The 23282-nt window shown below is 40.8% G+C and overlaps 3 protein-coding genes across 4 annotated transcripts; 1 reads left to right on the top strand and 2 right to left on the bottom strand.

Annotated features, from left to right (window-relative positions):
• Positions 1 to 1345: 1345 nt before the first annotated feature.
• On the bottom strand, positions 1346 to 2011 carry LOC118403545. Its single transcript, XM_035802278.1, has one exon. It carries the CDS (start codon positions 2009 to 2011, stop codon positions 1346 to 1348), a length of 666 nt encoding a protein of 221 aa, XP_035658171.1.
• An 832-nt stretch (positions 2012 to 2843) lies between these two features.
• LOC118432755 (basic leucine zipper and W2 domain-containing protein 1-like) lies at positions 2844 to 18915 on the top strand. 2 transcript variants are annotated; one of them, XM_035844370.1, is made up of 15 exons: positions 2844 to 3057; positions 5120 to 5258; positions 5773 to 5844; positions 7869 to 8045; positions 8834 to 8943; positions 9544 to 9609; positions 10061 to 10196; positions 11750 to 11859; positions 12205 to 12291; positions 12781 to 12864; positions 14308 to 14373; positions 15888 to 15968; positions 16672 to 16810; positions 17670 to 17792; positions 18621 to 18915. In XM_035844370.1, coding segments are annotated over exons 3-15 (1245 nt in total). In that variant the 5' UTR covers positions 2844 to 3057; positions 5120 to 5258; positions 5773 to 5780; the 3' UTR covers positions 18623 to 18915. The 2 variants fall into 2 exon arrangements, with proteins under 2 accessions (XP_035700263.1, XP_035700262.1); XM_035844369.1 differs by lacking the exons at positions 2844 to 3057; positions 5120 to 5258 and having other exon boundaries at positions 5762 to 5844.
• A 316-nt stretch (positions 18916 to 19231) lies between these two features.
• On the bottom strand, positions 19232 to 23189 carry LOC118432752 (somatostatin receptor type 5-like). The gene is made up of 2 exons (XM_035844364.1): positions 22755 to 23189; positions 19232 to 21684 (listed from the first exon to the last, which is right to left on the bottom strand). Exon 2 carries the CDS (start codon positions 21348 to 21350, stop codon positions 19758 to 19760), a length of 1593 nt encoding a protein of 530 aa, XP_035700257.1. The 5' UTR covers positions 21351 to 21684; positions 22755 to 23189; the 3' UTR covers positions 19232 to 19757.
• Positions 23190 to 23282: the final 93 nt, after the last annotated feature.

The raw sequence follows: 23282 nt of genomic DNA, 5'->3' as shown, positions 1-23282 counted from the left end.
ATTTTACATTGGTTGGCATTGAAAATTAGACTAAAGGTAAGCAGAAAGTAACTCAGTGTATTATCAGATATTTGCCTATATCAAAGTAAGGTTTGACCTTAAATATTTCTAGCTTTTATATGGACTCAAAAATATGACCACAAATTAAGATAGTATACTTCATACACTTTGGATGTTCTATCCTTGCAGACAGTCAATCATGAAACTTAATCAACACATTAGGAGGCTTATTAGTAGGACTCATTAGTTAACTTTCTTAACAGAAAAGTATTTTAATTTAGGAAAGCAATCTCTATCCAGTTGATAATCTACAGTAAACAATGTTTACTTGATATTTCCCGGCTGCTCAGCCATATATAGACCCAAGAATTACAAATAAAAAATCTATAGACTTAGCCGTATGACTTTTTGTTTGCAAAAGTGGGAAGATGTTGCACACAAACTGCATTGTACAGTCATATTTGTCCCTGTTAAAAAAATATGTATGTACATGTAGATACTAAAAAGAAGCATAGTGAATAGCAAGTGTACCTTTCAACAAAAGTAAGAAGACTTGTAATCTACAAGTAGATGTAATGATCCGGCTCATTTGCAGTGTGTTCATGCCTGTTTTTGCACAATTTCGTACTGTTTTCTAGTATGGAGCACCTAATTCCGCTACTGTCTGTTTTTATAGCTCACTGTTCTTGACGGATAGGTATCGTCTCACAAGTTTTCATGGTTGGCGCTGTATATGTTTTAATTAATTTGTCGTGAAAGTCTTCTACCGTTAATTTGGAAAATACTGTTTGAACTCAGATGTATTGGTTGCCATGTTTGAGACAATGTTGCTTGTTTTTCGAAATAAACCCCATTTATATACATATAGTGCTTTTAATTGTTCACTTTTGTGTTAATAGGTGTTCACCCTTGGTAACTACATCAGATAAAAATTAATGGTGGGGTATCTTTAACTTACATATGGAGAGCATAGTGTACCTTTCTTCTATTAAGCGGTTTCTGAGTGGGAAAATAAACTATGTTTCCTTAGAATGCACGGATATATGTCTTCACTGATAATTTCAGGCTGTGCACACATTACGAGAACATGAAGAATTATGATAGTTGGCATGGAAAACATAATGTAACTTGCTTTTCTTTTGTTCCGGATAGACAGAGTTTTGGCAATTGCATGACGTAGTACCGAAAATAACCAGGTCTGGCCTGTCTCCTTTGTACCCTTGTACACGTCATATCCCGCCTGTAGCATGGGACTGTCCTGTTCCACCTGTAGCCTGGGACTGTCCTATCGCATTTGTAGCCTGGGACTGTCTTGCCCCACCTGTAGCCAGTCTTGTCCCGTCAGTTAAGCCTTGGTCCTTTCTGTCCCGTCGGTAGCTTTGGTCCTTTCTGTCCCGTCGGTAGCCTTGGTCCTTTCTGTCCCGTCAGTAGCCTTGGTCCTTTCTGTCCCGTCGGTAGCCTTGGTCCTTTCTGTCCCGTCAGTAGCCTTGGTCCTTTCTGTCCCGTCGGTAGCTTTGGTCCTTTCTGTCCCGTCGGTAGCCTTGGTCCTTTCTGTCCCGACAGTAGCCTTGGTCCTTTCTGTCCCGTCGGTAGCCTTGGTCCTTTCTGTCCCGTCAGTAGCCTTGGTCCTTTCTGTCCCGTCAGTAGCTTTGGTCCTTTCTGTCCCGTCAGTAGCCTTGGTCCTTTCTGTCCTGTCGGTAGCCTTGGTCCTTTCTGTCCTGTCGGTAGCCTTGGTCCTTTCTGTCCCGTCTGTAGCCTTGGTCCTTTCTGTCCCACCTGTGTCATGGGCCTGTCCTGTCCCACCTGTATCCTGGGCCTGTTCCGTCACATCTGCCTGTCCTATAGCATGTTCTGTTGCTTCTACTACATGTCTTGTTAGTGTCATGTCCGTCGAAGCTTCGCTCTTTGGTCTCCAATGTTTCCTGTTCTCCCGCTGTTTGCAGCAAAACATCTTTTTTAGCTGATGTCGAAAGTTCCTCCCGAGAAGAGCATAGAGAAACGGGTTGGCCATGGAGTTCAGAACCGCGAGCGATTTTGCCAACTCGATTGCCACGTCGTTCTCTTTTGAAACAACTCGATGGATAATAAAATAAATGACGTGATAAGGAAGCCAGGTGAAAAGAAAAAAGACCGTCACTACAAACATCATAAGAAATGCCTGGTTGTCCGACCTAGTCTCCCTTACCACCAAACGGTGAGACTGCCTTACTTTGACTAATATCCGAACGTACAGAGGAACTATTATACAGATGGACAGGACGTAGAGGAATACAAAGCACAAGAGTACCATAACAAAGAAGGGATGACTGCCATCAGAGGACTCAAGTTTTTAAAAAAAACACGAACCATGATCCGTAGGGTGAGAGAATGACCTTTTTTTCCCGCCCAACAACAGTTCCCAAACAAATCAACAGGAGGCGTTGCAGCAACCATCTCTTATGCCATGCCATACAATTCCTTGAAATAAAAATCGTAAAGTGAAATAGGACGACACGATATCCATTTCTCTGTAATAAAGTTTGGCATGTAGTGTGATTGTCCTTTCATAAAAGCCTTATAGTTATACTCAATGTGTTAATGTATGTTTTGATGTATTTTTTGTATGTTAATGTATGTTTTGATTGAATTACTTTTATATAGCGACACAACAGAAAGTGTTCAAATAAAGCGTTCTTTAAATATTGGTCCAAAATTAGATCGGAGCTTGGATCGAATGGTATCACTTGTCTTTGCTTTTTTGTAAGCACAGGCATATTGCAGTTTGTCAGAAGATACCTAAGAGTAATACCAGTTTAAAGGTGCACTGTATAAGATTTTGTCCCTGAAATTAGAAATATCCTCTAGACATCAATAGTTACGCGAATAATCTACACAACATCTTTTACCGGATCACACTCTGATTGGTTGACACATTTTGGTCACGAGTTGTATTCTGATTGTCGAAAGTGGTGTAACAGGTTGTACCACTTGTCTGATAAACCATAGCCCTATATAAAACCACATTTATTTCTAGCGACACTGTCTACACACTTCTTTCGTACGGCACGGCAAGAGGAGGTAAGTCCTGTTCCTACTATTGAAAATTATGAATTCAGAACCCAAACTCTTATTGGTATTGAATATAGAACATATGTATATAGATAGAGGTTTGCTTTGCAATTGATATCGTACATGTTTGACTGGTCACTTTTGTTGACGTATTCGTCCCACATGCAAAAGCTAGTTTGTGTAGCGTTATTAAAGTGGTCGTCGCCCAATATATTTTCTTCCCATACTATGAACCCTTGTACAAAATGTATTATGTAGATTAGTCTTATAGAACTGTAATTATATATCAGTAGATATAGGTGCCATGCTTTGTACAACTTGTTGAGCAATATAGTTACAATGTGATGTAACTAATTGTTGGTATTGAGTATGTGACATATTTGATGAGAACAACGAGTACCTTTATGCTGTGTATTAGACACATGTATGTAACTATGAATTATCTTTTTATAAGTAAGTTTAGAACATCTAAAATGCTTCTGTGTTGTTAGCCTTTGTGGATTGAACAGCGTAGGGTTCTGTAACCGTATATGGTGTTCTGACAGGGTCTCACTAAATACCGAAAACAACCGAAAACAACTGAAAACAACTTTCAACTACCGAAAACAACCGAAAACAACTTTTAACTACCGAAAACAACCGAAAACAACTCGACACAACCACGAACAACAGACAATCATTTCAATGGGTTATTATTTAATAATTTTGATTTTATTTTGGACAGGAGTTAGGCTAGGACGACCCATATTATTAATACAATATTAGTAATAATAGAGTCAACGATCTCCTTTGCCTTTTCGAATATATTAATGTTCGAATTCAGATTCACGGATCCTGTATGTTATAAACGGGGACTGCTTGGTTAACTCGCAAACTCATCAATGGATATCTATACTACTTGGTATCTATTGTGTAACTCCAAGGAGAGTTTACGGTGGAGCGGGGGTGTACACATGTAGTAGTGGCCCCAACTTGAAATCGCAGTCACTACTATCCCCCGACAAAACTGCTTCGAAAATGGGTTTGCTTATTAATTACTGTTGAATCTGCCTGCTGCGCATTTACCTCATGTGTACTACATTTTTTTTTCTAGCAACCAAAACAATCTAGTTCATTTCTTGCTCAATTATAACGCATTCCGCTGCCACAACAAATCGGTTTAAATGAACAAACCGCAAGGTGTATTACCACAGAGGCCCCTTATTCTGGATTAAATGATCAAAATAAAACAGTGTGTGATATAAAGGTGTTTCCACAGCCTACATCCCCTTTGCTGAAAGAATCCTTCATTTAGAATCACCCCATTCTCTCCCTTGGCCAAGGAGAAAATAATGCAAGGGATAGTAACGAGTAGATGAAAATAAAATAGAAATAAGTGTTTTAGGAGGTTTCGAGTTGTTTTCGGTATTTATTGAGTTGTTTTCAGTATTTATTGAGTTGTTTTCAGTATTTTTAGAGTTGTTTTCGGTTGTTTTCGGTAGATGTCAAGTTGTTTTCGGTTGTTTTCGGTTGTTTTCGGTATTTAGTGAGACCGTTCTGACATATATACAGATTTCTAATGCTTCGGTAGACATTCCGTCCCATCTCTACTGTACATGATCAGTACAGATAGAAATACTGTTTTCCAGATTTCTGCCTTTTTTGAGTGGTAAATTGTAGATGGGTAACATAATAGCCCATGCAAACTTGCTTAATTGTCTGAAGAGTTGTCTGACTTAGGATTGTCTTACGATTTTTTATCATTACAAATTATTTTCGCACCCCGTTTCATCCATAAGATACCAGTAGTCTGTTATAATGAACATTTCTTCCATCTAGAAGAAGTCTGTGATAAGATACCATTTGCTCAATAACGTGTCCAAAATACATTCTTACTTTTCCGCTATTCCTGACCATAACAAAATCATTCTACTGCTAAAATCAAGTAACCCATACATTATAAAAGAAGTGAGCAAATTCGTCTTTCACTGCCTCTAAGAAAGAAGTCAAACCAAACAAAAAATAAGTCAAGCTTTCAAATGTTGTCTATGTACGAACATCTGTCTTTTCAAGTTTTGTTTCTGCGCTTCAGACGAAGAGAAAATAAGCACCGTACACTTAGTGGTTGACAAAAGACGAAGAATTTTTCTCTCCATCCATTGGAAATGAGTCACATGAAACTGCTGATCTGAAAGTTTGCAGGAAAGAATGCCCACAACTTGGCTGGCAAGTACGTATACCTTCATTAAAGATAACATGGCTTTCAAACGACCCGTAACTTTGTGACATAGGCTGAAAGATATGTTGAAAATGATGATGTCTTGTTGGCAGTACTGAATCTGTCTGGTGCATAGAAAATATCTTTGGTGGTGATCGTTTTCCTCACCTTTGAAACCGTGAAAATAGCATTCAAACTGAATTCTGTGTTTTGTGTGGTAAAACTGTCCAAATGTCGAGAAGCTGGTAGTTAGTGTAAACAGGTAAAAAGTCTGAGTTTGCTTTTTCCTCACATTCCTAAGCAAAGACCAGCTTTTACTGTTCAAAATGTGTCAATGGAAGGTATAATTACAGTAAGTTAACAGTTTGTCAGCATTATTGTTGTTTCAAATAAAATTCTTATTTGATTGATCTTTAAGACATGATTGTTACATATTCTCTTATATATTGTTTGATTACTTGTAGTTCACAATCGTTCCCTATTATTTAATTCAGTATTTGTTGTTGTTGTATTGTTGCAGCAAGAATAAGAATTTATGATGAGTCAGAAGCAGCCCAAGCCAATGCTCACCGGTCAACGGCTTAAAACCAGAAAACGGGGTAGGTATATAAATCAGTTTGTCAAAACTGAACCGAGGTACCCAGGAGTCTGCAAATCTCAATTAAGTAAACAGTATGGCACAAGATAAGTATAGGGTACCCCCCCCCCCCTCCTACTAGATGGCACGGTTACTGTCAGCAGCACACAGAACATATTTTTCTTCTCTCACTGAGAGTCTCAGCAGTCGCTGAGCATCTACTGGAAAGGGAGTTGTGTGTAGTGGTGCGTACCTAAAGCCCGGACTTGGAATTGGACCTAAAATGTTTAGGTCCAAGTCCAAAATAAAAACTAAATGTCCGGACTCAAGTCCGGACTTGCAAAAAGCTATCTGTCACTTATATGCCCTTATCTTGTTCAAAACCATCTAAAACCTTCCATAGACAGTGAAATTTGCACTGGAAAAAGACAAAAAACATTTCGTGTTTACACTGGCTGTATATAATTTGCATGCATTTTTCACATTGCATTTCAGTTCATGCTAACATGCAATTTTATATGCACCTTCCCCCCTCCCGCTCAAAAAAGAAAACTTTCTAGGGCACATTATACGCAATGATCGGTACGCACCACTAGAACTTGTGTGGCATAGTTCCAGGCTCATGTACATGAACATACGTACAATGACCTACCCTGGGAAAACGCAGACTCCTACGAGGCGTGCAAAGTTTACCGATCCCCACCACACGCGCGCACGGAACACCCGCCGGCCCACGAACCAGCTGGCCCCCAACTATCACTTGCCTCTCGGAGAAGCAAGGGATAGTCGGGGGCCGGCGTAAGTGGGGCCAGCTGATAGTGGGACGGGTGTATAGTTGCGGGAGGGCGCGCGTTAGGCAGGGGATCGGTAACTCTTCTTTGCGAAGCTTCTCCGAGCTGGTTTCTCAGGGTAACAATGACCTGCATCTACATTATACCACCCCCAGTAACATCAGGGGCAGAGTTGAGGTAGGAAACTAGAGAATACCCACAATTTTCACTTTTGTAATCTGTTTATAGGAAATGGGTCTTTGCTCTGTCAAGAGAAATAACTTAAGTAACAAGGAACAATAATTATTGCTTTTGGGGTGAGAAATATATAGTTTTGCTACTTGTCCATTCAAATGCATCATACATGTGATGTCTGTGATTATCGTGGATGCAAACGGATGAACAGGAAGAATATGTACATATCGTTACTACGTAACTCTCTGAAAATGTGTTTACTTACTTACAAATCATTCTGACAAAAATAGCAGGATGTACAATATGTTTTCTGATTTAAAAATGGTCATATGGCCTGTACACATGTAGATATACCACAGAATACCAATTCATAAACCCCATTTCCAATGAAAAATCTTGGACTTCAATGAATTTCCATAGAAAGTAAAGCAAAATTTTCATAGAAGATGAAGTTAAAATTTCAAATTATGCACTTGAGAAGTTTGCTAGCATGACATTGTCTTCCACCATGTACATATACATGTTTTGTTACAGAGCAAGCATGAATGAAGCGAGTTAGAAATGAAGCCTACATGTTCTAACGCGCTATAAAGCAATGACAGTGTAACCTTGGCTGGGAACATTAGTGGGTTCCCATCCCCCAGAGTGAGTTTTAATGGGCAGGTGCATTAGTGAAAGCTGCTCTTCTTGACTTATCTCTCATGACATGATAGGGACAGATCATTGCTAATTCACAAAAAAAGCAGTGTAAAGGATGGGGTACATGTGGTTCTTCAGATTTTTGCATACTGTGGTTTTCCTGGTTTTCACAGTGACAGCTAGGTTTACCGAATTCAAAACCATGAATGTTTCCCATTACTGTACAGTGTTCTCACCAAGATTTTTTTTTTGACATTGCAAATTTGTATTTTGTATTTCCACTGTACTGTGTAGACTGGATTGTTTCATTAGCAAAAAAAAAACGGCTGCTGCAAAATTAAGTTCCAGTGAAAATGAATAAATTTACAGTATGACAAAGGCTTGGACTACATGTACATGAAACAATATTCTAACCCTGTCTTTTGTTTTTAAATCTTTGCAGATGAAAAAGAGACATTTGAGCCTACAGCCTTTCGGGACAAGATTGTGCAAGGTCTTAATGAACAGGGCAACGACCTCGAGGCCATCTCCAAATATTTAATCCAGCAGGGCAGTCGCCTTGACTACCGGCGCTATGCCGAGACCCTGCTCGATATCCTGATTGCTGGGGGCATGCTAGGTCTGTTCTCTCTTAGACCATGTTGATTCGATTATGTGGATGACATAATGTATGTAGAGCTGTAACTGGGTTTTGTTGGTTAGTTAGTTAGTTATTTTTAGGCAACAAGTTTTTTTTGTCAACTTTATTATGACTTGATAGCTGAGACAACAAGTTGCCAAAACATGACCAGTAAAGTTATTGTATTCCAAGAACTTTACCTTCAAAAGAAACACCTGTTCTTTATAAGCTTTGAAATGCAAACGTCAGTAAGACCTGGTCCCCCCTACTGGACCTGGCTCCTTTTCTGACTTGCTAGATTAACAGTTGGACAACTTGGGTGTACCCACATCAGTTGGGTTCATCTATATACACCAACTAACAAGCTCATGCTAGACAGAAAATGTACCAGCAATCCGCTGAAAAGTATTTGAGATTGACTTACCACAGCACTTAAGGAAAGCATGAAGTTCTGTCGTTCCAAATCCGTACTACTACAGTAGTTCTCCTCGTTCTACTTGTCTTCCGAGATTTGTTCCCTGTCGATCCCTGTCGGAAACTGCTGGCTCTGTTCCTGGTTGTTTCATTGATGTTATTTACTGCGCATGTGCTATATGAGCTGACATGATGATTGTTTATATTGACTATATTGAACATAAAGTTGAACAATTTGAAGATTCCTATTCAATCATAGATCTTGTAACTTGTAAGAGGCTTAGAATCAGTCCATACTCTTGCTTATAGCATTGTTCACTAATGTTTCTACTTTAAAGTAAATTTACAAATGTTTATGTTTTTCTTTATGGTAGCACCTGGCGGTTCGGTGATAGAAGATGCCGACAAGACAAAGACATGCCGCTTGGACGTGTGTGTGTTTACCACACCGGACGATGTGGCCACCATGCGTACACGGACCCAGGTCAGAACACTGTATATAAGATCGTTCTTACTCACCACCACTGCTGTAATGCCATCTCTGCAGTGTTTCATCAGCACACACATTGCTGACATGTTCACCAAAAGTTTGCGTTGTTGCTCTGTTTTGTCCAGAAAATATTATGATTATCACTTTTGTAGCATAGCTTCAGAAGCTGTAGATAGATGTTGATATTTATAGGTAATTGGGTAGGTTTCTGCAAAACAAAGAATGGGGCTCCTGGCAGCTCTCTGTGGTACTGCAACAGAAGTTCCAGTTTTCTTATGTCATATCTTAAGTTTTGTTTTTATGTGCGCCACCCATGTTGGTTTATGTTGTATTTAGTAAGAATAACACCCCTATGTTATGATGGTTCGGTCCTATAGTCAGTCCGACCACCGACTCCTACTGTATCGCCATGTTGGAATAAAGTTCCTCGATATAGTTGCATCGTGTGCCCAAGAGTCGTCCCCTTATAGCGATCCTTGTCCATACTGGCGGTGGTTTATATATTGATTGTAAACCACAGCAAATTAAAGAAATTCTGTCTCGTATCTAATACTGTGAATAATTGTAAATAAGTTATTGTCTTCCCTGATTCAGATTTTTGAACGTCTGATCCGGCAATACAAGTACCTGGAGAAGAGTCTTGATGATGAGATGAAGAAGGTAAGGTCAGCTGCAAAGCAGACTGTTACTGTAGGTCCCACTCGCTCCTCCAATGGCTTCGCTTGCTGAATTGTCTGGTACCCGTGATTAGAAAAACCATTGCCGAAAATATTGGGAGAGTTACACAGTCCTCATCATGGTGTGGTAAGAGAAATGTTGAATTCCAGAAGTAATACAGGAGGCCGAGAAAACAGGTCAGTTTGGACGTGCCAAACTGTGGATCAGTGATCAAAGGAGCAAACAACAGCAAGGATGGATACCCACACAATGGGGAAAAATAGACATAATTGAAACAGGTGGTGAATGAGACGATAGCGTGTCTTTAATAGAAGTATAGGGACCTGAAGTTCAAGAGTTTTAAATGTAACGAGTGAAAAGCTTTGTTACCCCAGGTACAAAATGTCTAAGACCACCCTATATGGATAAAATGCGTTTCCTTGTTGCTTGGCAGGTCCTAACCTTCCTGCAGGGTTTTAGCGACGAGGAGCGTGCCCGTCTGGCGACCTTCACGTTCTTGGTGATCTCAACCGGCCTGGTCACTTCCAACATTCTCACCAGTCTGTTCCACGAGAACCTGGTTGAAGAAGGTGAGCGCCACGATGCAATGTTATGTTTACCTTCATGGAGAGGAAACATATTGTTTTTTCATCCTTTTCTTCCATTTCAAACAAATAAGGTCAATGACCTGCACCAGATGGGTGTTACCATGGTTACTGGTAGAGTAGTAGACACCCTTTGTTGTTTGACTTTACAATGTAGCAAGTAGCAGGACAGCTGGAGGGGCTGGTCACCATATGTATGAATGTGTTAGAGTAAGACTAAGTAGTGCAGTAGTTAGCAGTAGTTTGTTAGGCTTGACCATGTAAAGTGAAACATTTTGTATTTTCTTGCAAATGTTACATTTTGATTTTTTGTGTCATTTTCACATTGAAGAATATTTAGTATTTAGATTGTAGAAAGTTAAACCATAATTGAACCCATTGGATGATACATGAATGCATGTATGTTTTATATGCTTATAATATTAAGTCAGCATGTAGGCTAATTTCACTTGTGCAGTATATACTTGTACATTTTGTACTTGTAAAAGACCATACAAAAGCCCCTGTACTTCAGCCATTCAATTTTCACACTGTATTCAATTAGTAACATCATTTGGAAAGTGTAAATCTGACAAGAGATTGCAGAAAAAAGGAGAATTTTTAGGCCATAATGTCCATAGATTATTAAACCACAATCTTAGTTGATAAGTTGATTGATTTGATGATTAATAAATGCTAGTTAACTCATTTTGTGGGATTTGGAATGATGATAACAAACCTCTTGGATGACCATGAAAAACGCTTGAGAATATCTGACCTGTCGGACACATGCATTTCATCCTGCTAAAGCAAACAAACAAACAAACAAACAAAAATGTGGTTTCTTTCCTAAAGCTACAAGACTGTTAGAGTGTCCATGCTTTTCTTTTACATGTAGATCAGTTTCTTACTTTTGGTTGACTGTTGACACGACATATTTACTTTTTTTTCTACATAAGGCCACACCAATTTAATTTCTTGGTTCACGGATTCGCTCGCTCCTATTTTTTGGAAAAAAAAATAAAAATAAAAATTACCACTCAGCAAATTTTCACCATTAATGAAACCATTCACCAACTTTCTCGTGAAGCAAATTGGCCTTTATATTATAAGCTCCTTAAAGTGTGGGTACAGGTGCGGTTACTGTACAATAATAGTGTTTTTGTACTTTTTTCAAGCTGAAAACTTTTTTTCTTTATGTTTTGGATTAGCTGTTACCTTTACCCCAACCATTTTAGAAGTTTTATTTTTATTTTTATTTCGCCCTATCGCTCCATATTTTTTATGAAAAAATCCGTGAACCAAGAAATTAAATTGGTGTGGCCTAACACTATTATTGTATGTTTTAATCTTCAAAGGAGAACAAAATGATACATTCAATTTGTATATCCACGTACATAAGAAATGTCTGGACATGTAATGGTTTTAACCAGTTTAAAGCAGTTTTGAGCACTTACACATGTACAGAGTCAAGGGTACCACAGATAAAAAAATGAGTCAACTGTGAAATATGTGTTGTGGTGGAAGGACTAAAGAAAATTAATATTTTCCTTTGGCAGGGATCGGTCTTGACTTTGCGACCGCTGTGTTCAAGATGTGGCTGTCGGAGAAGGATTTCAATTCTCTGATCTCCATCCTGAAGAAGGCCGACATTGACCAGCGACTCCCGGTAAGTACGCCCCTTTCAACATGCCATGTCCTTGTTCTGAAAGCAAACAAGTGACAAATTCTCATAATGACATGTAGGGATCGAAATATTTTGTAGATACAGTACAGGTGACATTCAAAGTTGCCAGTACTTGACATTTTATCAATTTTGTGTCATGAAGTTTAGATTTTCTGGACGGACTGAGTCAGAAATTTTTTCCCTCCCCAACAAGAAAAATCTCCGTCCTGGGACGGAAGGACGGGTCTTGAGGACAGTCCTGGGTTCAATATGATCAGTTGAAACCGGAGAGTGAGTGAAAAAGATCTGACAGTAAATTTCAAATGTTTTTCCTTTGCTTGCTTACAGGAGCTGTTCCCAGCCAACAAACGTTCTCCGGAGCACCCGGAGTCCCATTTCCGTGCAGCTGGTCTCGGGCCAGTCGCCGATTACCTGGTGCAGCCACTATTTAATACTTTATAGGTCGTTTAGTTTGGGAATACAGTATTGTCTCTGTTCTGTATGTGTGTGTTTTCGTGCTTGTGTGTTTTAGTAATACCCAAATCCCAATTTGCTAAATTTTTCAGTCAGGTACCTTTAGCATTAGTAAGATTGACAGCCCCAGCAAGCTTGATGTGATGCTAGTTTGAAAATTCATTTGTTGCTCTGTGTAAGAATTGAAAGTGTTGTTGCCAGCAGGCCCTTAGTACCTTAAGTTAGTAACCAGGTTCCCTCCTTTCTCACTTGCTAGAGTAATTCAGGGTTGTTTGAGGCTGTGTCTTGTACTGAGAGGGCATAGTTATAGAGACCCTAAACATGTATTACTGTGTTGCATCCCAGTACAATTTACCACAAAAGAAAAGCAAAATTGTACAAAGTTGACATGTGCTTGTATGCTGCTTCAGTGATAACTGTATTGTTTGTTTACTTTGTTTGTTTACACAGAAGGGACAACAGAATCGGGCAAAGAACAAGGAGCTGAAGAAGAAACTGGCCGACATGATTTCCAACGAGAATGACGTCAAGGAGGTAAACAAACAAACAAACAAAACTTGAGTATTAGACTGCTGAACTTTCAGGGCTCAAGTCATCTTGTGATTACAGTCTAATGAACAGTTAAATCACTTTGTTGACCATTCAACCAAATTTGTTGGTCACCAGAGAGGCCTGCATACATTGATGTATAAAATGACTCGCTGTGATCAAGAGTACATTTTCTGGTGCCATATCACTTCTTCAAATGTCTTATAGAGCTTGTACACTAGGCGAGCTATTAGGGTTCAACCTCCTCCCTTTGCTAAACATACAATAGAACCTGTCCCTTACATGTTAGATCCCTCACCCTGTCTCAGTCCTGTGCTGTACTGTACTGTTCTCGCCTGTTCTTTGTCACAATCATGTTTGTATCTCTACTTAAGCTGGCCAATGGCATTCCTGCTGTGAGTATCTGTAGTTCCTATCCTCCTTTCATAAAGTCTACCAGCTGAGCTAGAAGCTGCGGAAATTGGGGATTCAGTGGGCAAAACTGTTGAGCTTTCAGATCCCTCGCCGTCTCAGGTGGTCTTTCAGGGAGTTATCAGTGATCACCAAGTCTTGAAATGATCTTGCAATGATCTTGAAGTCTTCCAATGACCTTGCAATGATACCATAGGTCTTCTATTGATCGTTTGTTGAATTTTCAATGAATGTCTTCACAATGATTTTAAATGTCTTACAATGATCTCCAAAGGTCTTCCAGTGATCTTTCATTGATCTTACAAAGTAATCTTTCATTGATCTTATAAAGTCCCACAAAGGTCTTCAAGTGATCTTCTTTGATCTCTCAATTGTTTTTAGTAATCTTTCATTGATCTTAATGATTTTTGTGTAGTTTGCCTGGATCAGCCAACTCCTAATTCCCCCCTCACATTAGGCGAAAATCGATCGGACGACGAGTCTAGATCTGCGAGCTCTAAATTACGAGGAGGCATGACCCTGATGCCGACGAAGAAATGGCAGGGTTCCCCCTTCCTGTCAGGATCATGCCTCCTCGTAATTTAGAGCTCGCAGACTTGTCGTCCGATCGATTTTCGCCTAATGTGAAGGGGGGTATTTCCAAGGTAAGTAACGGAAGTGGTATGGGCACATATATATACCATGGTCTGGCCTAACCAAAAGTATGATGCAAGAAACCATCCAGGGAAGAAGAGTGGGGGAAAAGGGAAGAGATGGGAGGATGATGTCAGGGAATGGACAGGCATGACACAAAGTGAAACATTAAAAGATCGGATAACCAAGAATGGTGGACTGCATGGTTGACAGATCCTCTGTGTTGCCCCATTACGAGCAAATAGTTAGACTAAGGGACAGTTGAGATGAGAGATTTTTCAACTGGTATCCAACTGATTTTATGACCCGTCGGTGCCTGAACCGTCTGAAGAAACCCCATTATGAAGCGCTGAATTGTTTGTATGTCCTTCTGCTCCTGTACAGATTATTATCTACGTGAAGGACTACATGAAGAAGAATGAGCTAGCAGAGCACGAGGTGGTCGTTCTGGTGAGTTGCTAGAAGATTTCTTTTCAATCTCATTTTTGGAAATCTTGCCCAAAATACAGCTTGTGTTATTGTCCTACATTTCTTGGTGGTCTGGGTGGAAGATAGCTTAATTTGCTTGTTTTTTCCATGAGAAATTGCAGGGCTCGAAATTCCTTTTTCGGATTAGGTGCACTGGTGCACCCAGCTTAAAAAAATTGGGTGCACCAAAAAATTTTTGGGTGCCCAACTTAAATCTAAGTAATAGCCTAATAATTGAACTTAGTTACAAGCTATCAAATTCTTAAAAAAGTATCATAACAGACATTTTTGTTACCTTTCTAACATTTAGAATTAGATGTCAAGAATATGATGTATACTAGTAACATCTACATGTATTATCATAATACCGGTACGTTTACGACGATTTCTCTAGCCATACTGATTTGACACATTGTCAACGCATCATTTTCTCCAGTTACATGTTGCTGTTATAGGTTACCCTTGCCACTTCTTCTGTGTAACTTTTCTGCCACTCTTGTCCTGCTAAAAGCGTAATATTGTAATTGTAACACGCCGCGGAATTACACGGCGAACGGGCGCGTGGTTGGGAGGGGGTAAAAAATACCGGTAGGAAGAAACACGGCACAATTAACTGCCGCTATGTACATTTCTACATCCTCTGATGTTCCTTCCTTTTCTGTCAGTAAATGCATAAAACATAAACCTGCATGAGCATACAAAATGTCATGAGAAAACGGACGTATACTGTCAAGAATTTTCATTTAACTTCTGTCCGTCACAACCGCTATGACGTAACACTTCACTGCTAGCGTAGATATAAAAATGGCGGGAAAATGGCTGCGCACGTTCAATTTTGCCCATTCAGTCATAGATCCGGGCTATTATGCAACGGTTCTTCACACTTTTACATGAGTTGTAGGTCACCAACCGAAATTCAAGATTGTTGTTGAATCATGTTCGTCTTGTGCCGTGAGCATGTGTAATTATGATCTATAAATTTGGCAATGAATGTGACAGTGTGTTCGTCCCACGACGAGCTGCCTACCCCGAAAAAGATACTGAAAACTTTTGGCCTTGTTGTCTTCGAATGCATTGTTATCGATGCTTTGTAAATGATGTATTGGACACCTAGATGTCTGAAGTGTGCACAGCTCAGAAATAACTATTGTTGCATGTGTAGATCTCTTTAAGTTCCAGTATTTTGAATCTACCGGTATAAGTCTTACTACCGGTATTATGCCAATGCATGTTATACTTTGATATCTTTACAACCACAGAAAACAATTGGATCCACAGCTCCAATTTTGGGTGCACCTGGGTGCACATGGACCCAGTATTTCGAGCCTTGAATTGATAGGAAGCTGTTTTAATATCAATCTCCTAACTTCCTGGTTTTATATATGGTGGTCAACTTTCTTATAACGATGACTTCTTCTGTTATCGTCAAGATTTTTAAAAAGGTCAATAGTCAATGCTATCATTTTGTTAAGTCGGTGATTTTCTTCAAATTGTAGGTGTGGTTTTCTGTCATGAAGTCTGTGGAGTGGAACAAGGAGGAGGATTTGGTGGCAGAGCAGGCCATCCGGCATCTGACGGTGGGACCTCACATACTGTCTGTCATCAGTAGTACCTGCACTTGTCTTACATATAGAGCTATTGTATGTTTGTGCCGATTCAAGTAAATGCATTTTTGTGTGTGTGCGTACTTGTGTGCGCTTGCAAACGTGTGCGCCGTGGGTGCTACGTCAATTAATCTACAAAGTCTCTGACCTCACTGAAGCAAGGTGGGGCTGATTATAGACATGCCACCGTGTCTATGAAGAGTGTGGGATAAAGTATATCTCTGAGTGAGTTACATGATCTTTACTGTGATTCATTAAGTAGATTGGTTCTTAAAAATTGCAAGACATTATCACAAGTTGCCATATATTGTATCCAGGGTTCTAGCCAGCATCCATCCTTCCCTCCTGTGATGGAATTTTGCAGGGCATGGACAAAAATTTTGCCCATTCTCAGCATTCTGTCCTCTATGATGGACAAAAATTGGCATGTAAAGGTATATTAAAACAGATGTCATTGAACCAAGCAGAGTGTACCAGCAGAATTTGCCCCTCAAAATGCAGGAAATAGCATTTCAGGGGTTCTAGATTTCAAAATTTTCCAGGGGGAGCATGTACCCTGACCACCCTAGGATCGCTGCGCTGGAATCTAAAATCCAGGGGACGGAAAAAAAATCACCCGTTACAATTTTTGCTAAATAAAGTTCTCTTTCCACTTCACCAACCCCCTCCCCCCCAGGCCTACGCCCCCCTTCTGGCAGCCTTGACCACCCAGGGACGCTCAGAGCTGGACCTTCTGGTCAAGATACAGAACTACTGCTACGACAACATGCAGTTCATGAAGGTGTTCCACAAAATACTGGTCCTGTTATACGAAGGTGAGCAGGATTCTGTATGGTTAGGTTGTGAAATGGCAAACTTTACCAAATACAAAAATGTATGTAGATCAACAATGCGGCCATCACATCACAAATTTTGTTTTTCTGTAATTGCAGCACACGCTATTTTGTTTGAGCACCACCACCTGCCACACTTAGTAGTACAGTGCACCTATTGACACCGGGGTGGGATTCCTCTGAAGGGGGGATTTTCCCAGATGTATAGAGTAGAATGGAACATCCAATCAATGGAAGTTCAATATTTTTAGAGGTTGTTGACTGTCATGTGGATATATTCATGCATGTCATTAGCACCACCTAGCAGATTTTATTCAAACTGCAGATTTGAAATCACACAAATGACATAAAAGTCAGAGAATGATTGTTGTTCTCTTGACTTGCAAGTGTTGTTGCCAGCAGGCCCTGGTACCTACCAGGTTCCCTCCTTTCTCACTTGCTAGAGTAATTCGGGGTTGTTTGAGGCTGTGTCTTGTACTGATGAGAGGGCAATTAGTTATAGAGACCCTAAACATGCATTAGATTGTTTCTTCACATTGAATGCTACGGTGATTCAGTTTACCAAAAGGTTCTATATCTGTCAAAAGCTTGTACATGTACATGTTGATATGGGGTGTGACAGTGTTTGAAACTACATCTACACAACGTTGAAAAAGGTAGGAAATAGGGTATTACGGAAGATTTGAAAAGCAAAAATAACTCAGAAGCTTTCAACATTCTTTGTTCAGTTTTTCATCCTTTAGTCTCTTTCTTTTAGAATTGTCTGTTTTAGTCATGGATGAAAAGTTGAAGAAGTATATCAAAGAGATGATATGTTAAACCTTGTTACTCGCCCTTCCAGCGGATGTTTTCAGCAAGGACGTCATACTGAAGTGGCACAAGGACGGCCACTCACCTAAAGGCAAGTCCGTGTTCCTGGAGCAGACCAAGGAGTTTGTGGAGCAGCTCCAGAGCCCCAAAGAATGTGAGTTAACTTGGGTTTTTGTAACATCACTGAAATAATACCACATCAGGGCTTGAAATACTTTTTTCTTTGCAGGTGGCATTGAAAATTACCTGCACAGACAAATTTTACCTGTGTGAATGGAGGAAGTATGAATAATGATGAAATTGTTCAGAAACCATTATTTTATACTTAATAGGTGGTAAAAGTCAATGCAGCTAATAACAATCCACATGCACCTACATCATAGGGTATATGATATGTATAAAACATAGTACATGGACCTGTGCAGGTTAGGTTCAGGCAGATACCAGAAATACCTGCACAGCTCCAATTTTAGTGCATTTACCACCTGCATATGCACTAACCTGCATATGCAGGTGGTATTTTGAGCACTGTGCATAGATTTCAGCTTGTTTAGGAGGGAGTACCTTGTGCAATAGTAGTATTCAGTAAGTATTCCTGTGAATTTCCAGAAGGTGCACACATCGAAAGCAAAGAATGATGTGATGATGCCCTTATCAAACCATTTTTGTTTGTGCTTCGTACGAGGTGTACATGTCAAAGTGGGTCTGGCACAACTGGTACTGATCATTATCATCATTATCAATTAATCATTTGGAACACAGGAGAATTATACTGTGATTGTTTAGGTCATACAAGTTTAATTTCCCAGTCCTTGAACAAAGCCAGGGTTATCAAAACATTGAAATTTAAAAAAGCTGAGAGATTGCTTTTGATTGAAAAACATTATTGTTGTATTATTTTGAGTAAAAATGATTTATAGTATTGTACATCCAATGTTGCCAACAAACCAAAACAAAGTGTCATTCTGTTTTCCCCCCACAGAATCGAAGGAAGAAGATGAGGACTAGAGCCCACCTAGTGTAATCCCAGAACACCTGTGTACCCTGGGCCCACCTGTTTTACCAGGGCACACCTGTCTGTCCAGCTGTCCTGGTGCTCCATGTGCAGTAGTGTGGGTGTAAGAGGGGGGGATTTTAAATTAAAGACTCAGTGGGTTTCAGGGGTGTGTGTAATAATTAATTTCAATTTGTTCACTTGTCCATTGTCTTAATGTACGGTCTCCCCAGTATTTGTGAAGACGTGGAAGACATATAATAAAGATATGCACACTGCCTTAGTTTCTGTTGTTTTTTCTGCCTCGTGGGTTAGATTGTGCTTATGTTAGGGAGATACAGCTACACTAGATGACCTGTAAACTGTCCTTAGAACAAATTGGTTTATATTATTAAGCCACACAATCTAAGTTATGCAGCCCCAACATTATTTAATACCAATGCATATTCAAGTCAATTTTACAGGAGCAACAGACAACTATAGTCATATAAGCACATACAAAATGTACATTGTATCCATGCCCTTACAGTATATAGACTGGTATGGAAACCTACTATAGCTACCAACTTCTTTTTGTCTTATTTGGCCGTTGCACACAATCTCTCTTTGGACCAATCTATCTGAAGCTGAATGTATATAAAGAATACTAGTAATTCACGTCCAATATCTCCAGTATCTTCCCTATGGGTATGACTGACAATTTTGTATATTGAGTATACAATTTTCATTTTTTTTGTCTCATTATCCCAATATCGCATTTTGAGAATGTAGTATCTAGTGCCTGAAAACAGGTTCAACTTTACCCCAGTAAGCAAGTGAAAGAGCCTATCTGCTTCCATCTGAGGAATGAGTTCAGTTGTCCAACATCACCTTGATACATGTTGATGACTGCACAATCACCTGCACTTTTATTTACAGATCTTTTTGTGTTGTAGCCAGTAGGCACTTGTCTTCACAACTCTTAATGTGTGACTGTGTAGACAGTATGAGAATATATGAAAATTTATGATAGTTCACATGGAATCGTGAATTTGCCTTTTTTTTAATGTTCCTGGCATGAATACCAAAAATACCCAGGTCTGGCCTGTCTCCTTTGTAGCATACCATCTGTAGTCCGGGACTGTCCTATCCTGCCTGTAGTCTGTCCTGTCCCGCCTGGGTCCTTTCTGTCCCGCCAGCAGCCTGGGTCCTTTCTGTCCAGCCAGCAGCCTGGGTCCTTTCTGTCCAGCCAGCAGCCTGCGTCGTTTCTGTCCCGTCAGTAGCCTGGGTCCTTTCTGTCCCGCCTGCAGCCTGGGTCGTTTCTGTCCCGTCAGTAGCCTGGGTCCTTTCTGTCCCGCCTGCAGCCTGGGTCGTTTCTGTCCCGTCAGTAGCCTGGGCCCTTTGTGTCCCGCCAGCAGCCTGGGTCCTTTCTGTCCCATCAGTAACTTGGGTCATTTTTGTCCCGCCAGTAGCCTGGGTCATTTCTGTCCCACCAGTAGCCTGGGACTGTTCTGTCCCACCTGTAGCCTGGGACTGTCCTGTCCCACCTGTAGCCTGGGACTGTTCTGTCTCACCTGTAGCCTGGGACTGTCCTGTTCCGCCAGTAGCCTGGGACTGCCCTGTCCCACCTGTAGTCTGACCCTGTCTTGTCCCGCTTGTGGCCTGGGACTGTCCTGTCACGCCTGTAGCCTGGGTCCTTTCTTTCCCGCCTGTAGCCTGGGTCCTTGCTGTCCCATCTGTAGCCTGACCCTGTCCTGTCCGGCCTGTACCCTGGGCCTGCCCTATAGCATATTCAGTTGCTTCTACTACATGCCTTGTTAGTGTCATGTCCGTCGAAGCTTCGCTCTTTGGTCTCCAATGTTTCCTGTTCTCCCACTGTTTGCAGCAAAACATTTTCTTTAGCTGGTCTCGAAAGTTCCTCCCGAGAAGAGCATAGAGAAACGGATTGGCCATGGAGTTTAACACCGCCAATGATTTCGCCAACTCGATTGCCACGTCGTTCTCTCTCGAAACAACCCGATGAATAATAAAGGAAATGACGTGATAAGGAAGCCAGGTGACGAGAAAAAAGACCGTCACTACGAACATCATGAGAAACGCCTGATTATCCGACCTAGTCTCCCTTACCACCAAACGGCGTGACTGCCTTACTTTGACTAAAATCCGAATGTACAGAGGAACTATTATACAGATGGGCAAGAAGTAGAGGAATACAAAGCACAAGAGTACCATAACAAAGAAGGGATGACTGGCATCAGAGGACTCAAGCTTCAGAAAAATACACGAATTATGATAAAGACTAGTGCCTGTAAACGTCCAGTCGTTGGTAACAGTGTTCCTGGCCACCGTGTCGACAGCTGCCGCCAGGGAGGCCACCATCCACACCACAGCACTGATTTTTCCCGCGTGTTTCACGGTACCATGTTGTCTACTTCTCAGAGGGTCAGTAATCGCTTTGTATCGTTCCACAGCGATGACTATTAAGAACATGATGCTTGCAGAGACCAGGAAGACCAGGAGCACACGACCGACGTCACAGATCCCGTCGTAGGTTTCTGAATTTGAAACAATGGACTGGATGAGGGTGTAAAGGCAGAAGGCGAAGTCGGTTGCTGCCAGGTTGGCCACATACACGTTACACACTGTCCTCATGACGCGGTACCTTACAACGATGTACAAGACGAGCAGGTTCGCCAATATCCCTATAGCAGAGATGACGCTGTAGCTAACGTTATCCATTTTCAAATCTTTACCGGCAGTACATTAGATCATCAATTATTACACAACTATAGCTTGGCTCCGACACCCAAATGACTCTGCTAACACGTGGGTCGTTGACGTCAGCATTCGGTCAAAAGTGCCATGGAAATCCTACGACGAAGAATCGCACGATGTACAATCGATGTATGCCCGTATTTTTGGCAAGATTCACTGGGATGAAATTGTCGTACTGTTAGTGTGTATGACCATGTGTTGGGTTACCACTGCCGTCGACATTTACACAAACGTCCAGTTTGTTCTTCACTTCTTGTGTCACGATGTCGTCGTTCAGTTCCGACTTTTGCAATGACATCTGAAAAGAAATTATAGCGAAGGTGAACCGCAAAATTCGTACATCGGCTTTTCTGATTAACGACATTTGGCAAACTGAAGATAGTAGCAAAGAAAAGGATTTTGAAAGAAACGTAATCTTCATTTCATTTTGGATTATTGCAGATGTGCACGTTTTGAGAGGGGGGGAGCAAAAGAGTATCAATTATATCAAAGTACCAAAGTGCTTTCATGCGTTCCACTCCTTCTGTTTCGTAGACCCAAGGATGTTCAATCCTTTGATAGAATATCCTTGGAATGCCAGTGAAACGTGTCACAGGCAATATAAAGACGATGTGATCTGTTCAACATGTCTTGTTGTGACCTGTACTTAGCCCGGTGTGGCAAAAATGTACAATAAAGGTCTTAGGTTTTCATTTAATAAAAACGGCCTGATCCATAGAAAAACGTTTGTAGGTAACAAACAGGACAAAACGACGTCATGCGAAGGGCGGGAGTGCACGGCACACAGGTTTAACCAGGGTCAAGGGTCCTGTGAACAACATACAGGGCTGTCTGGTTACCGACGCCATGATGAACAATTATACAACGTCAACACTTCCCCCTCGTTTAAGCAAATTGTATCCTATAGTACAGAATTACGACAAAACATACTAGTATCTTTGTTGATGCAGCATTACTAAGATGCCCTGTTCTACTCTCCAAGCAGAGGCCGACTGACATGAAGAAAATAGTACAAAAATCCAAATAGAAAGGCCGACAAAAATTACCCAAGATAGAGAAAAGAAAAACAACCGAAGCCGACCCTCTGCTTGGAGAGTGGTCATGTTCCCCGTACGGAACGCTTACGTTTACTACTGTAACAGCACATTAAGGGCGTACTTGGGACCGTATCTACAATATTCACCTGTCTTGTCACGGGAAAAGTTGATGTAGATCATTGTTTACGGTAGATTTATCATAGCATAGCCTAGTTGAAAATGACACAAATATGTTTTAACATTCTTTTAAATTTGGCCTTGGATGAGACGTTTTCACATGCTGCAACGTAAGATTTCACTGAGAGCGTAGAATCGACAGGGCAAGTCTTACCGTTCGTTCAAACACATAGCCACTCATTAGTGGCTCTGTAATTAACAAGCTGTCCCTCCAGCACAGTATTCTAGTGGACGCTCGACAACACAAGAACTGTCCTACGACGGTCCCCAACTTTGCCGTAAATCTCCCCTCTGATGTTAAAGCTTAAATGATGAAGACTAATGATAAGCATTCATGCAGTCAGGAAGTGTGAACCCTGCCCCTTCTCGTGACGTCTCTGGGTAGAACAGGTTTGCCGCTTTTACTCAGATCTTGCCTGAGGCCTTGTATAAAATGATGTCAGGGGCATGACATGCTAAATTGGTGACGGGAGGGGAGGGCGTACATGGCTTCAAGTCGACTTGAGTTACAAAGAAAAACCGAAACTGTATGTTCTCTTTGGCCCTGCAGTGCTGGTGGTTTACTTTTAAAGCAAGTTAAGGACATTCGAAGGGCAGTACATTTTGCGATGAGTAGGGGTTTGGGAAGGGGCTACTTAGGATGTACAAAGAAAAGTTGGAACGTCCTAATCTCCAAGCAGAT

Source organism: Branchiostoma floridae, chromosome 16, assembly GCF_000003815.2.
Source record: "Branchiostoma floridae strain S238N-H82 chromosome 16, Bfl_VNyyK, whole genome shotgun sequence".
NCBI classification, from domain to species: Eukaryota; Metazoa; Chordata; class Leptocardii; order Amphioxiformes; family Branchiostomatidae; genus Branchiostoma; species Branchiostoma floridae.
This window is presented reverse-complemented; position numbering and strand designations above follow the sequence as displayed.